The 16,008-nt window shown below is 36.5% G+C and overlaps 1 protein-coding gene across 2 annotated transcripts; it reads left to right on the top strand.

Moving 5' to 3' along the window:
- Positions 1–4,552: 4,552 nt before the first annotated feature.
- Positions 4,553–6,331, top strand: LOC141668716 (uncharacterized). Of its 2 annotated transcripts, none has more exons than XR_012553164.1 (4): positions 4,553–4,896; positions 4,983–5,307; positions 5,756–6,175; positions 6,253–6,331. XR_012553164.1 is itself a non-coding variant. In XM_074475703.1 (4 exons), the coding sequence occupies exons 1-3, from the start codon at positions 4,844–4,846 to the stop codon at positions 6,107–6,109; spliced, it is 477 nt and encodes a 158-aa protein (XP_074331804.1). In that variant the 5' UTR covers positions 4,553–4,843; the 3' UTR covers positions 6,110–6,175; positions 6,253–6,331. The 2 variants fall into 2 exon arrangements, 1 of the variants encoding a protein (XP_074331804.1); XM_074475703.1 differs by having other exon boundaries at positions 4,983–5,052.
- The last annotated feature ends 9,677 nt before the right edge of the window (positions 6,332–16,008 follow it).

Below are 16,008 nucleotides of genomic sequence, written 5' to 3'. Positions count from 1 at the left end.
TACAAGCGTAAAGATGCTTCGGAAGTAAAAGCAAAAGGATACAACAACCTACTCACTAGTCAGCAGATCTCGTCTATAAATACAACCCAGAAATCTACTGATACATACTACACACTACTGTACATACTACACAACCATAACAACTCTGATCAGCATCTTTATCTCTGAATCTCTGACTCATGGTAAGTCTGGACCTCCAATCTCCTCAAGCTCCTCTAGAACCCACTTAGCCCACTCTATTAAAAAATCAGGGGTGATGTCATTATGAGTCGCCTCAGTAATCCTCACAGCAGTTGCTCTCCGAAACACCTGGAGCCTCTCTCTAAGTCGCCTCTCACCACTCCCAACCTCTCTGGTACGCATGATATGCAACAACTCCTGAATTTGACCCTGTAAGAATCACTGCTCCATAAGGCAAGCCTCGAACTGATGATATGGGACATGATAGGAAGAGAACTGGAAAGGTACACCTGTAACTGAGTGACCAGGAAAGCCTGGATCAGCAGGTGGGGCTCCTCTGATAGGTGGCCTCATGCCTGGGGTTGGAATAGCCTACAATGGTATAGGCTGCAACACAAGTGGAGGTAGAATAGCCAACACTGGCGGAACAACAGGACGTGGATCTGAAGATGGTACTCCAACGAAGGGCTTTGAGTGGTCAGCTGATACGGGGATGAAAGAGTCGGCCATCGCTGCTATCTGAAATCATATCGCAATATAAGAATCTCGAACCACGACATGAATCATAGTAATACCTATTATACCATATCACTCAACCTCTCGACATTCTATTATTCTATTTCTTACTTTTAATCCTAACCCTCTACCCATTCCCGTCAACCTAGGCTTGTGTCAGTGACTTATAACCTGTAGCTCTGATACCAAACATGTGGCACCCTTCAAACCCGGGTTAGAAGTTTGGGGTTCACACACACACACATACCATATTTATAACCCGCTTATAACAATAATAAAGATAATAATAATATGCAGTGACCCTACTTACCAACTACCAAGGATCGCAATAGGTTAAAGTATGTACACAAGCCAGACACACACTTACATTACAAACCGTTCAAATCCCAACTATTCAATCTCAGAACTAAGTATTAAACATTATTACAAACTTTTACAAACTTAAATTATCTCAAAAGATGCCTACTAGCTTAACTCGATCAACCTGAACCCTTAGCTCTCGTGCTGGACTGGGGATCCTCGCTACCAACTGGTTCCTTCTTAACTGGAAAAGAACATAAACAACATCGCACTAATGAGCTAACTAGCTCAGCAAGTCACAATGATAAAACTGTGAATAATGATCATCAAGTAAAAAGGGTTATGATACCAAGTGAACAATGAATTATGATTTAGAATTGGATATTATATTTTTATTTAAAAAAACCAAGATTAGGCTGCTGATCAGTCACGCACTAACCCCGAGCAAAGCACACAACACTGCTCTAACTACTGGATCCAAGGCACACATTGGCCTAACTTGACCATTAATATGGTCTGACCACGAATCTGGTCCACAATTTTATAAAAACAATCTAATTCTAACATAATAATAGAATAAACAATGTAAAGCAATAAACAAAATCATAAATAACATTGGATATTTGATAATGAAATGGTTTCAATCTTCACAAGGATCAATATGGAAATTTCCAAGCTTAGCTGTTAAGTAATGAAATAATTGGATAACAAAGGAATCAACGTTTCAAGGTTACAAGGATTTGGTCTTTCAAAGCATAAGGTATAATGGTTTGAATATGTAAGTGATTCGGTTCAGTTTTTGGTATTTAGTTTGTATGTATTTGTGGAGTAGTATCGTATATTTGTGGTTCGTATTTGGGTGTACAACAATCAATGGTTTAGAAAGAATAAGGTTTACGGCTCAAGATCAATAACTGGAATCAGGGTTTAGGATTCAGTGCTTCAAAGCACTTGCAATATAGAACAGGATTATCGATCAACTACAATATATCTCGAGAAAGTTCAAAACACTTGCCTGGTACTAGCTTGCTATACTGTACTAACTTCCAATCACAACCGTCTTACTCCTCGACTATCTGTTTCCCTTTCCTACGCCTTGCCTCTTCTGCTCACATATCATAAGCATCTATTAATATTTAACTCATACGATTTTATTCGACATACACTTCTATCTACCCTTCGTTTCACCCAAATTCGATTAACGGATTAAAAGTTACGCTATAAACAAATAAACATCGAACATATAGATCGACATTCAAACAACAAGTCACATATAACACATAACACATTAAATAATCAATGACATATCATTTATAAAGGAGTCTCGGGTCATAAACATGCTTTCAGGTATTTAAAATGATTTTTAAAACATTTTTCGGAATTAAAACAGGTCGTTTGATCAATTTCAGAGTAATAAACAGGGTTCGGTTGGACAAATCTGGCTTCAAAACAATTTTATAATAATTATCGAGCCTTGAAAACAATTTAGAATAATATTTTAAAGCTCGAAACTATTTTTCAGAATTTTTAAATCATTTTTAAATAATTAAATCTAATTAAATAATTAATTAAATCAATTAATAATTAATTAAATCAATTAATAATTAATTAAATCAATTAATCAATTAATTTTCGAATTAATTGACCAATTAATCAATTAAATATTAATTGAAATTAATTAACTAATTAATTCAGATTTATTTTTGAATTAAAAATAATTTTTGGAATTAAAATAATACTAGGAATCTACAATTCACTAGGAATCTAACCATACCATTCAATCACACAGACAACCCCTGAATAGGCTGGAAAACGGCCAAGAAGTTCGCCGGTTTCGGGCGAACTCAACGAAAGTTTCAAAACACAACTCCCTTCGATTCACGAATCCTCTGTTAAGGAACTATATACCAATCGATTGCAAATTTCATAAGGAACACAACCCACTACAATTCAATAGCTAATAACCCCTAGATCAAAAAGCCCTAAATTTCAATTAAGAACATTCATACGGGTTATAAACCCTAATTTTAAAATTCGAAAATCAAACTCAATTTTGAACATGTTATTGAACTCCAAATCAGTCATATGACATATGAAAATCATCAGGAAAACAAGCTCTACAGCATGCAATTATCAAATCATCCAAACAATCATCCGAACAAAAATTCATATTTTAATTAAAATAATCCGAAAATAAATAAAATTATAGAAAAATAACCTTGATTTCTGCAGGTGTATGGATCACAGATTCTGATAGAGCTCGTCAAGACCTTTGTTTTGGTTACTCAAGCTTTCCAAACTGAATTCAATAACACCTCCAAAATCTTGTTTGATTCTTGAAAGTTTATATGAATATATAGATTTTCTCTGTAAAATTATAGAATTACTGTTTGCAAATGATTTTCGGTACGAAATAAAATTCGGTAAAGGCTATTTATAATTACGGAAAATTAGTATCCTGTTGGATCATTCCGGATATAAAATGATACGTTTATTTATAAAAACTGATCCAAACGGTACCAGTTTTCGAGATAATTATCCAAACTAGTACAATTTGTAATGCGATCTTGGTCTCAGCGCCTGGTTACACGTATTACGAGGTGATAATTGTCATAGTTTAATAAAAAGATCCCGTTTATCAAAAATACGAGTTTTATTGATTTACCGAAACGAATAATGTATCGAAAATGTTGCGTCGGGACCCGCGCAGGACAAACCATACGCCAGATCGAAAAAGTCAAAACATGGAAAATGCTCGGAATATTGCAATTAGATTAGGAAGGAGTTTTCGGAAGAGTTTCGGGTTATAAAAACGTAAAAACGGATGACGTCGGTTGGTTCCCAATTGTATAAAATAGTTTTTAAATACTCGGAAAATGATTTTATAAAATCCATATATTTCCTATAAAATCATAAATCAATATAAAAACAAATAGGAAGATATGACAATTATCTATATTTTATTTTGGACATATAAAAATTAAAATACTCAACTAATATTATTTTTAAACATCGAAACACATTTAACAATTAACAAATAATTCATAGAATAAATACTGAACATACATAATAATTAATAATTACACGATATATCCCAGATATTACAATTACTCTCTGGGAAAGAACCTCTGTAGTCCGTACATAACTTTACAGAGTCGATAGACTGTTGGTTTCAGAAATTCCACAAGTGGTATGCATAGTTCTGCTCACACTACAACTAAATCGTTTCTTGCCAAAGCTTTCTATCAAGTAAAACAAGCTCTTCCAAAACCTAAAGGTGTTAGGAGGAACCCCTAATTGTATCATATTTTTTATTCAACAATTTTTCCATCCACTGATTCTAGACTGGAGGTACATTCGACAGAAAAATTTGTCATTGATTTTACCAGTCTTCGTTTTGTTTGGAAGCGATAATTGATGCAGGCATGCAAATCAAAAATGAAATTAGAAAAATAATAATTTCACTAGATAATTGAATACAACTTCTATGGGGAAACAAAATGTCTAATTATAAGATGTGAAAACATAATCATCTTATATTAAGTATAAACAAGGATAGAAAACCCTACAAGACTATAGCCTAGAATATACATAACTATCTGTCAACCAAAACAAGATGTGGTCCAGTAGTGATAACAAAAAAATAGGCAGCTGATCTCTAACAACTCTTTATTTGGGGGGAGGGGGGTTGGTTATCTCATCTTATATCGAAACCTAGTTGAAGTGAAGGAGTTATGTTATCTGGTATCTTATATTATTTTAATGTCAAGTAGCTGACTTCAATAATGAGTTTATATATTGTGAAGGTGCTGAGAAGGTTGTGGGATGGGCTTTGAGCCATCACTTAATGCAAAATTCTAAAGCTGAACCTGATGCAAGGCTCTTTTTGTCAGGTGATAGGTAATGAAATGTCAAACTTCTTTAGATTTTAATGTTATATACATGATGTTATATTAACAGTAGAAACGTCATCTTGTATGTGTCAGCATTCAGTATGGAATTGGAATTCTTCAGTCCATTCAGAATGAATCCAAGAACTTGAAGAAGTCACTTAAGGTTACTATTCTACTTTGTCAAACTTCTTATATTTTAATATTCCGTATGAAGTAATTGAGTTTCTTGACATATTGGGATGTTGTAACTGAGAATGAGTTTGAGAAAAAACTTCTAGCCGAGGTTATTCCGCCTAATGATATTGGTGTAACATTTGAGGATATTGGAGCTCTGGAAACTGTTAAAGATACATTAAAGGAGTTGGTGATGCTCCCGCTACAGAGGCCTGAACTTTTCTGCAAGGGTTAATTAACCAAGGTTACTTGCATTAGTATTTTATATTTCATATTAAGAAAGCATAAAGTTGTATGGGTACAAACAATTTTGTGCATGCTTAAGTTTATATGCATATAGCTGCTGGTTCATAAAAGACAGTTATATCTGCAAATTTGTGAATGATACAAAAAACTTATCCGTTATTTAATTATCTAGAAGACAAATTATAACCCTTAGTAGCTAGTTAAATATTTGTTTTCAAGTATAAGCTAATTATGAGAAGCATCCTTGAAAAAATAACATATCAAAACCAAAATGATCCGTTGTTTCTATAATTGTATCGCTTCCAAAGTTTTAATAACTTTGGACTACTATTGTTCAAGGTAATATTCTGAATTAGCCCGCCACCTTTGATGTTCTCTCTCCTTATTTCTTTGTATTTGTTTTTTAGTTTTTCTGTCTGAGAGTGACCAAAAAAATGAATACGCAGGAAGTTAAGGAGAAAGCAAGAGAACAGGAAAGGTTAGAAAGGGAGAAGGAAACAGAAGAAAGAAGAAAACAGAGGGAAAAGGAAGTCGAGAGTAGACGTAGAAGAAGTGTTTTAGGTGACAGAGACAGGGATCATAATCGTGACAGAGACAGAGAGCGGGATTGGTATCGAGACCAAGATCATGAAAGGTCTCGTGAGAGAAATGGTAGGGGAAGCCGTGAAAGGGGGAGAAGATTGGATTCAAAGTACAACAGTAGTAGAAATGTAAGAGAGGGGAGTAGAGATAGATACCGAGAGCGTAATAGGAACAAGTCGCGTTCCCCCAGCATGCATAGTCGCAGAAGGTCACCTTGAAATCCTGTCCAGTTATATTACTGAATTTTGTTGCTTAATGATGTCCGAACAATGAAATCGGAAGAGGTAGACATGTCTATTATTTGCTGTGTTTGATGATATTGTGTACTGAATTATATCTTTTAACAAACTCAAAATCGCAGGCCTATGTTCATATGCCTACAGAAGTACATCAAGTCAGAAAGTTACCCAAAGAAAATGCACAATGTAGTTTCCTCTAAGGTAAGTGTTAGGAATATGTGTATTAGTTTGATGATAAGTTCAACAAAACACTTAAGTAGAAATCTAGTGTTTGTAGCCTCAACGGATAAGATCATCTTGTCTATCCGTTGAAGGAGTAGCCTTACTTAGCAATAAGTTTGGTATTGTAGCACATCTCACTTTCTGATTTCAAGCTGTAATTCTTAGATGTTGTTAGGAGATAATCAGTCATGTTGACTGCTAATGGATGTACAAATAGGAGGGCTAATTGTAAATATTTCATGCCTTGTAATTTTGTATAAGTGGAGAAGTGTCAATGGATGTTGAAGACCTTCAACGGATAAGAAACTAAGCTTCAACGGATGTCTCTAATGCTTCAACGGATAATATCCATCAACGGATAAGTGCTTCAACGGCTAGAGCATCAACGGATAAAGCCATCAACGGATGAAAGCTTCAACGGATGCACTGCTAGAGCATCAACGGATAAAGTCATCAACGGATGAAAGCTTCAACGGATGCTCAGTCTCATAGCAGTTGATAGTGACAGTTAACAAAGCTGACAGAGGCACATGGATTGACAAAGATGTGGTAGCCTATTTCAGGAATAGCAGAAAAAGCAGCCGTTTTTAGTCTGGTTCATAATGGAAAGTCAACAGATAATTCCATATTACACTGGATAAAAATGGAACAGAAACAAGTGGAGAACTATTGTCTTATTGTACTTTATCTTTGTCTTCACTTGTAAACTTGGTGTTATATATAAACCAAGTAGTAGCTAGTAATTAGGTGTGAATTTTCCCTGAGCTGTTTAGAAATATCAAGAGAGAAAATCATCTAGTTTGTACTAGGAAGCAGCTGTGATTTAATTTTGAATCACAGATTTTATGAAATAACACATCTCTGGTGGAACAACAAATCCACCAGAAAAGTTTTTAAGTTCTTTGTGTTCATTACATTTGTGTTTAAATATATATCTGTCTGCATCAGCTCCAAGCAATTCACACACATTTGATCACTCAAACACTTAGTCTTACAAATTGCTCAAAACTTGAAAAAGTTTTGAGATTTACATTCAACCCCCCTTCTGTAAATCTCATTGTTAGTCCACTGGGAATAACAATTGGTATCAGAGCAAGCTCTTAACATACAAAGAGTTTAAAGACCTATTCTGCTAACATCATGAGTAAGAAGGATATTGGTGTAAAGATTCCAATCCTGGAAAGAGATAACTATCATCACTGGAAGGTGAAGATGCATTTACATCTTCTCTCTCAAGATGAAAGCTACATCAACTGCATTGAGAATGGTCCTCACTTCCCACACAAGGTGGCCACAGCTGCTACTGCTACAGTTGCTGTTGGACAGTCTATTCCCAAGCCAAAGGCAGAATGGACTGTTGAAGATATTGAAGAGGTCCACAAGGACAAGAAAGCCATGAACATTTTGTTTAATGGCCTGGATCAAGATATGTTTGACAATGTCATCAATAGCCAAACTGCTAAGGAAATTTGGGATACTGTGCAGCTTATCTGTGAAGGCACTGAGCAAGTTAGAGAAAACAAAATGCAGCTTCTCATTCAACAATATGAATATTTCCACTTTGAAGAAGGAGAATCATTGAATGATACATTCAACAGATTTCAGAAACTATTGAATGGATTAAAGCTGTATGGGAGAGTGTACCAAGTCAAGGACTCCAATCTAAAATTTCTAAGGTCTCTACCAAAGGAATGGAAGCCTATGACTGTTTCTCTAAGAAATTCTTAAGATTATAAGGACTTCACACTTGAAAGATTATATGGAATTTTGAAGACTTATGAACTTGAGATGGAGCAAGATGAGCTGTTGAAAAAGGGAAAGAGAAAAGGAGGATCAGTTGCACTTGTAGCTGACAGTGAAAAAGTTGAAGCCAGAAATGAGGAAAAGACAATGCCAAGTCTCAAAATTGGCACAAGCAAATCAGAATCAAGCAAGGGTAAAGAGCAAGTTGCTGAGGATGAAGACAATTCCAGTCAGGATGAATCTGATGATATTGATGAACATCTGGCCTTTCTGTCCAGGAGGTTTGCAAAGATGAAGTTCAGGAAAAACACAAAGTTCACTAAGCCAATCAAAAACATGGTGGACAAATCAAAGTTCAAATGTTACAACTGTGGCATTAGTGGACACTTTGCAAGTGAGTGTAGGAAGCCAAATTCTGAGAAAAAGAAATTTGAGCAAGTTGATTACAAAAGGAAGTATTTTGATTTGCTCAAACAAAAGGAAAAAGCTTTTCTCACTCAAGATGATTGGGCAGCAGATGGGGTAAATGAAGATGATGATGTGGAATATGTCAACCTAGCCCTGATGGCTAATTCTGATGAAAATGAAACTAGTTCATCAAGCTACCAGGTAATTACTACTGATCTCTCTCAGCTTTCTAAACATGAATGCAATGAAGCCATAAATGATATGTCCAATGAATTACATCATTTGCGTGTTTCTCTTAAATCACTAGCTAAAGAAAACACTAGGATCAAAGAAAATAATGTGTTTTTAAGTGATAGGAATGCTGTGTTAGAGAGTCAGGTAATTGAGCTTGAAAAGATTAAACTTAAATGCTTGACTGTCGAGAGTGAACTAGAAGAAGCTGTTAAGAAAGTAGAAATTCTTTCTAAACAGTTAGAAAGTGAGCAAGAGGTAATCAAGGCCTGGAAAACATCTAGGGATGTTGGTGTTCAAATTGCCAAGGTTCAGGGAATTGAATCATTCTATGAGGATGCCTGGAAGAAAAACAAAAAGAAGTTAGAATTAATTGATGGATTGTCAACGGATGTGGAATCAACGGATGATGAAAGTTATCCGTTGAAGGAAGAAAAGGAGCATCCGTTGAAGGCTCATCAATTAAAACAGGCAAGTTCTTTTAAAAATAAAAAGAATGATTCAACTCTCAAGAACTTTGTCAAAGAAGGAGCTAGCACATCCAGAGATGTCAATAAGGTGAATATAGGACACATGACTTTAGATCAGTTGAAAGATAGGCTTAAGTTGGTTGAGGATAAGAAGGAAACTAAAAGAAAATCTAAAAGAAATGGGAAGGTAGGGTTTAATAAACATAACAATTACACACCTGATAGGTATGCTCCTAGAAAAAGCTGTGTACATTGTAAAAGTGTTAATCACCTATCTGATAATTGTAAATCTGTTAAAAATGCTCCCATGCCTTCAAATCCCTCCATGCCTAACATGTCTATGTCACCTCTGCATGCTATGCCTGTTATGTCTCACCAGAATCCCCATGCACATTTTGCAAACATGCCATACATTAACAATCCTTACTTTACTGCATTTAGTATGCCTCAAATGCCATACAATATGCCTATGTGGAATAACATATTTGCACAACCTATGCCTTATCAAATTCAATCAAATGTGTTAAATGATTCTGTGACTAACCCTACACTTCAACCAACCACATCTGAGACCAAGGTTGACCCAAAGTTACCTAAGTCAAAAGATGCAGGAGGAATGAAGTCTAGGAAAAAGACTAACAAGGCTGGACCCAAGGAAACTTGGGTACCAAAATCAACTTGATTGATTTTGTTGTGTGCAGGGACAAAGAAGGAATCTATGGTACTTGGACAGTGGTTGTTCAAGACACATGACAGGAGATTTCACCCTGCTCACAGAATTTAAGGAGAGAGCTGGCCCTAGCATAACCTTTGGAGATGACAGCAAAGGATTCACTATGGGATATGGCTTGATTTCAAAAGAAAATGTCATCATTGATGAAGTTTCATTGGTTGATGGTCTCAAACACAATTTATTGAGCATCAGTCAACTATGTGACAGAGGGAATACTGTTTCCTTCAATTCTGAAGCCTGTATTGTCACAAGTAAAAAGGACAATAAAGTGGTTCTAACTGGAGTTAGAAAAGGAAATGTGTACTTAGCTGATTTCAACTCTACAGATGCAGAATCCATTACTTGTCTTCTCAGCAAAGCAAGTCCAGTTGAAAGTTGGCTATGGCACAAGAAGCTGTCCCATTTGAATTTCAAGACAATGAATGATCTAGTCAAAAAGGAATTAGTTAGAGGAATGCCTCTAGTGGAATTCACAAGGGATGGACTGTGTGATGCTTGTCAGAAAGGAAAGTAAAAGAAAGTATCATTCAGTAAGAAGCTTGAATCTGCAATTGATGAACCACTGCAACTTCTACACATGGATCTTTTTGGACCAGTCAATGTATTGTCAATTTCAAGGAAAAGATACTGCCTAGTGATTGTAGATGATTTCTCAAAGTTTTCATGGGTTTATTTTCTTGGATCAAAGGATGAAGCTAGTGAAATCATCATCAATCATATCAAGCAAGTCAACAATCATCCTGATTTCAAAGTAAGGAATATTAGGAGTGACAATGGAACTGAGTTCAAGAATTCAACCATGAAGATGTTCTGTGGAGTAAATGGGATCATGCATGAGTTCTCAGCTCCAAGAACTCCACAACAAAATGGTGTGGTGGAAAGGAAGAACAGATCACTAATTGAAGCTGCAAGGACAATGCTTGAGGAGTCAAAGCTCCCAACTTATTTTTGGGCTGAGGCTGTTAACTGTGCATGTTACACTCAGAATATTTCTCTAATCAATCAAGCAAAATGCATGACTCCCTATCAATTATTCAAGAGAAGAAAACCAACTTTATACTTTCTACATGTCTTTGGTTGCAAATGTTACATCTTAAGGAATCAATCTGATCACAAAGGAAAGTTTGATGCAAAGGCTGATGAAGGAATATTTGTTGGTTATTCTGCTGGAAAATCATATAGGGTCTACAATCTAAGAACCAACATTGTCATGGAATCTATACATGTTGTGTTTGATGATAAAAAGATTGATGGACTAACAGATGAGGGACATCATGAAGGACTCAAATTTGACAATATTGAGATATATTATGATGATAGTGAAGATGAGAATGATGAAGAAGGCATCTCAAGAAGAAACCAGAGTCTGCCTTTGGATAATGCACAGAATGCTGCATCCGTTGAAAGTCAAAATTCAGCTTCCGTTGAAAGAAGCAATGCATCATCCGTTGAAAGACAAAGTGCATCATCCGTTGAAGTTCATAACGAAGCATCCATTGATCACAGTCTGCCAACGGATAATCACTTCACCTCATCAGTTGATAGAACTCCCAATTCCTTTCAAAGGATCAGCAACTCAGGGGGAGTTTCAACAAATCAACATTCTATCTCACATCATGACAATACTGAGGCAACCTCATCAAGGGCTAATCTACCACCTCAAAGGAAATGGACCAAGAATCACCCTTTTGAACTGATCATTGGTGATGCTACATCTAAAGTACAAACTAGAAGGGCTACTCAAGATGAATGTCTGTATAGTAGCTTTCTATCACAGGAGGAACCTAAGCGAGTGGAAGAAGCTCTTTTGGATCCAGATTGGATTTTAGCTATGCAAGAGGAGCTAAACCAATTTGAGAGGAACAAAGTGTGGAAGCTGGTACCCAAGCCAAAGAACAAGAGTTCTATTGACACAAAATGGGTATTCAGAAACAAGATAGATGAAAATGGCATTGTCATAAGGAATAAAGCCAGATTGGTTGCCAAAGGCTATTCTCAACAAGAGGGAATAGATTTTGATGAAACATTTGCTCCAGTTGCAAGACTTGAAGCCATCAGAATCTTTCTAGCCTATGCAGCTAATGCCAATTTCAAAGTCTATCAGATGGATGTCAAGAGTGCATTTCTAAATGGGGAATTGGAGGAAGAAGTTTATGTAAGCCAACCTCCAGGTTTTGAAGATCCAAATTTTCCAGACCATGTGTATTATCTGTTGAAAGCACTCTATGGACTAAAGCAGGCACCTAGAGCTTGGTATGAGACTTTATCAAAGTTCCTTCTAGATAATCACTTCACAAGAGGTACTGTTGACAAAACTCTCTTCTTTAGAAATGTTAATGGCTCTAAGATACTTGTATAAATTTATGTAGATGATATTATATTTGAATCTACAGATGATAAACTTTGTAAAAAGTTTGCTAAATTAATGCAAAGTAAATATGAAATGAGCATGATGGGAGAGCTAACTTACTTTCTTGGTTTACAAGTTAAACAAGTTAGTGGTGGAATTTTCATTAGTCAAACTAAATATATTTATGATCTTTTAAAGAAGTTTGACTTAATGGATTGTTCACCTGCAAAAACTCCCATGGCCACTGCCACCAAGCTTGAATTAAACAAGGCTGAAAAGTTTGTGGATATTACAAGTTATAGAGGCATGGTTGGCTCACTTTTATATTTAACTGCCAGTAGACCTGATATTATGTTTTCTACATGTCTCTGTGCTAGATTTCAAGCTGACCCTAAAGAATCTCACTTAGTGGCTATTAAAAGAATTTTCAGATATCTCAAGGGGACTCCAAATCTAGGAATTTGGTACCCTAGAGAGTCTGGTTTTGATCTAATTGGCTACTCAGATGCAGATTATGCAGGTTGCAAAATAGACAGGAAAAGCACAACAGGCACCTGTCAATTTCTAGGAAACAAGCTTGTATCATGGTTCAGCAAGAAGCAGAATTCTGTTTCCACATCAACAGCTGAAGCTGAATACATTGCAGCTGGTAGTTGCTGTGCACAAATACTGTGGATGAGGAACCAGTTATTTGACTATGGTATAACTGTTGAAAAAATTCCAATATTTTGTGACAACACAAACACCATTGCCATTACTGAAAATCCAGTGCAGCACTCAAGAACCAAACACATTGATATCAAGTACCACTTCATTAGGGAACATGTGATGAAAGGTACAGTGGAACTTCATTTTGTTCCAAGTGAAAAGCAGATTGCAGACATATTTACCAAGCCACTTGATGAATCAACATTCACAAGATTAGTAAGTGAGTTAGGTATGCTTAACTATTCATAATCTATGTCATCTATGTAATCTGTCTCGTAGCCTGAAATGAATTTGCTGCAAGAACAAAGTTGGCTTTAATCAAGACTTATCCTATCAACGGATATTCCCTATCCGTTGAAAGCCAAAATTGTTCTATCAACGGATATTCATTATCCATTGAAAGACAAATACATTTCTGGTAATTTTATCCTTCAACGGATAAAATAGGGTTGTTCATCAACGGATAACTATTTACCTTATCCGTTGATGTGTCACGACAGTGAGTCACAGCCGTTGATTCTTTTACTCAACTGTTGATACAGATATACAGTGTTGTATGTATTTGTATTTACGGTAGTTTTCAGAATTTCTACAGTTTCATTTATTCATGAACGGCTTTCACTTACTTAAAAGTATCATTTAATTATTTTACTTGTGTTTTAATATAAGAAAGTATAAAAGCCCAATTGAATTCTTATTTTCACTTTACGCTTTCTTGCAATTATCATTCTCTTCTTGCAATTATCATTCTCTTTCTCTCTCAATTCTCAAGTTCTTCTCTACAACCTCTACTCACAACAATGGCACCAGTAGTCAAAATTATGTCTCAAACAAGATTTGTTTATGAAAAGAATAATTTCATAGTCTCGGTTGAAAAGAAGGAAGCCCATTCTAATTATCACAAGATGATGGACTTCATCAAGAACTGCAAACTGAGCTATGCAATGCTGGAAGCCCCAACCATCTACTGTGAAGTGATTGAGGAGATTTGGACAACTGCAGAGTTCAACTCCACAGATATGACTATTGCCTTCTCTCTCAAAGGTAAGGACTATTGCATTAATTGTGATGATTTACAATCTTGCTTTAAGTTGCCTGAGAATAATGCCATAACACCACACACTGATAAAGATGTCTCTGCTATGCTAGATTCCATGGGCTATGCTTTTGATTCTGCTAGTTTAGGTAGTATTAGAAGGAAAGGCCTTAGGAAAGAATGGAATTTTCTTGGAGATGCCTTTATTAAGGTTTTCTCTGGGAAGATTAGCAATCACTTCATCTCTTGTTAATATGCTCTATATGCTAGTTTCTGATAGGTACTTTAATTTTAGCAACTGTGTTATGCTAGAATTAGGTTCCAGATTAGGTAACAAAGCTAATAGACCACATAACATCTACTTTGCTAGATTCTTTATGTTATTGGCTAACCATGTTGCTGAAGGTTTGGTTATATCCAATGAGAATAATAAACTCAAATGCCAGGCACAAGAGAAAAGGGTCCTTGCAGACCTTTTGAGAATGAACCTCAACAGCCAGGTGCCATTGGTATACTTTCCAATCATGAATGCACCACAGGTAAGTGAGGTAAATGTTTCTATAACTCCTACTATTTCCAACCCCAATGTTTCTTTGCCTTCTAGTGTGGCTATGGAACCTGTGTCATTGTCCAAACAGGCTCCTACCAAAGCCACCAAATCTAAAATCTCCAAAGTCAAGTCAAAGAAACCTACCTCTGTTGTTTCTCAAAAGACAACAGTTGTAACAACTACCATAAACCCTGAAGGGAGTGAACAGGGTGTGAGTGGTGAGGGGAGGGGTGAACATCAAAAAGCCCCCCAGGATAAGGTGGGAGAGGTGAGTGGTACCCAATCCAGCCAAGCCACAGTCTCTCAAAAGACTGTAGTGGTTCAATAGGAGTCCAGCACATCCCTAGTTGCATCCTCCCAAAAGGATGTAACTATTGAAAATAGTCCCCAACCAGGGACACAGAACAAAAGAGGGAGGAACACTGAAACTACACATTCACGTATTCAAGCCTTTTCAAGGAAGATGAAGGCCAAAACCCTAGTTTCCGCACAAGGGACACACACAGCACAGATACACCCACCAGTATCTGTGCCTTCTCAAATTCAGCTTGATGTGATTCCAGCAAATGTGGAATCACAGCCCCATTCTCTCAATATAGAAACACATCATTCCTCAAACTCTCCAACACCCTCTCTGGATGTGGATATGATATTCACATTAATTCCTGATTCTCCCTCATTAAAACTCAGGGAGGAGCCCCACTCAAAACCTGGTGATCATCGTCTTTTAGATGATTTGTTGGATCATCAGCCAATTCTTTCAGATGTAGTTGTAGAATCTGTGTCACCACACTTAAAATCAATCTACACAGATTCAACAATTATATCACTTTCTATCTCTACATCATTTCCTTCTTCAACGGATATCTCTCATCCGTTGACAAGTGGTTGTTCTTCAACGGATAAGCTTAACAGCAGTTATCCGTTGATACCATCAGTTTCTACTTCAACGAATACTCCCTATCCGTTGATGGCCTCTACATACTTAATAGAAATAACTCCAACTATAGAGGACATGGCAACTGTACAATCACTTTTAGGCTTGAGGGAAGGGAGTGATTTTTTGAGTGAGAGGCTGGGTTGCTCCCAGGCAAAAGGAGAGGTTGAGCGTCACCAAATGCATGCTATTCTTCCAGCATGGCAAAAGTAAGTGAGAGGAGTGCCACCTTAGAAGGTGAAGGTGAGGGTGTGAGGGTGTGTGTGAGCCAGGGGGAGCCCCTGATGCAAGAAAAGAGAGAATTGAGAGAAAGGCAGGTACAGAAGCTATAAGGGTGGATCCAGCTATTGCTAGTGAGTTAATGAAAGTGGATGATCAGATAAGGAAAGACAATTTTAGCAAACACTACAAGCTGTCATTGATAACATTTCCTTGGATGTTGACACTTTTACTCACCCTGTTTCAGCCTATCAATTATTGGCTGCACAGG

The sequence above is a fragment of the Apium graveolens genome, chromosome 6 (assembly GCF_009905375.1).
Source record: "Apium graveolens cultivar Ventura chromosome 6, ASM990537v1, whole genome shotgun sequence".
NCBI lineage: Eukaryota > Viridiplantae > Streptophyta > Magnoliopsida > Apiales > Apiaceae > Apium > Apium graveolens.
This window is presented reverse-complemented; position numbering and strand designations above follow the sequence as displayed.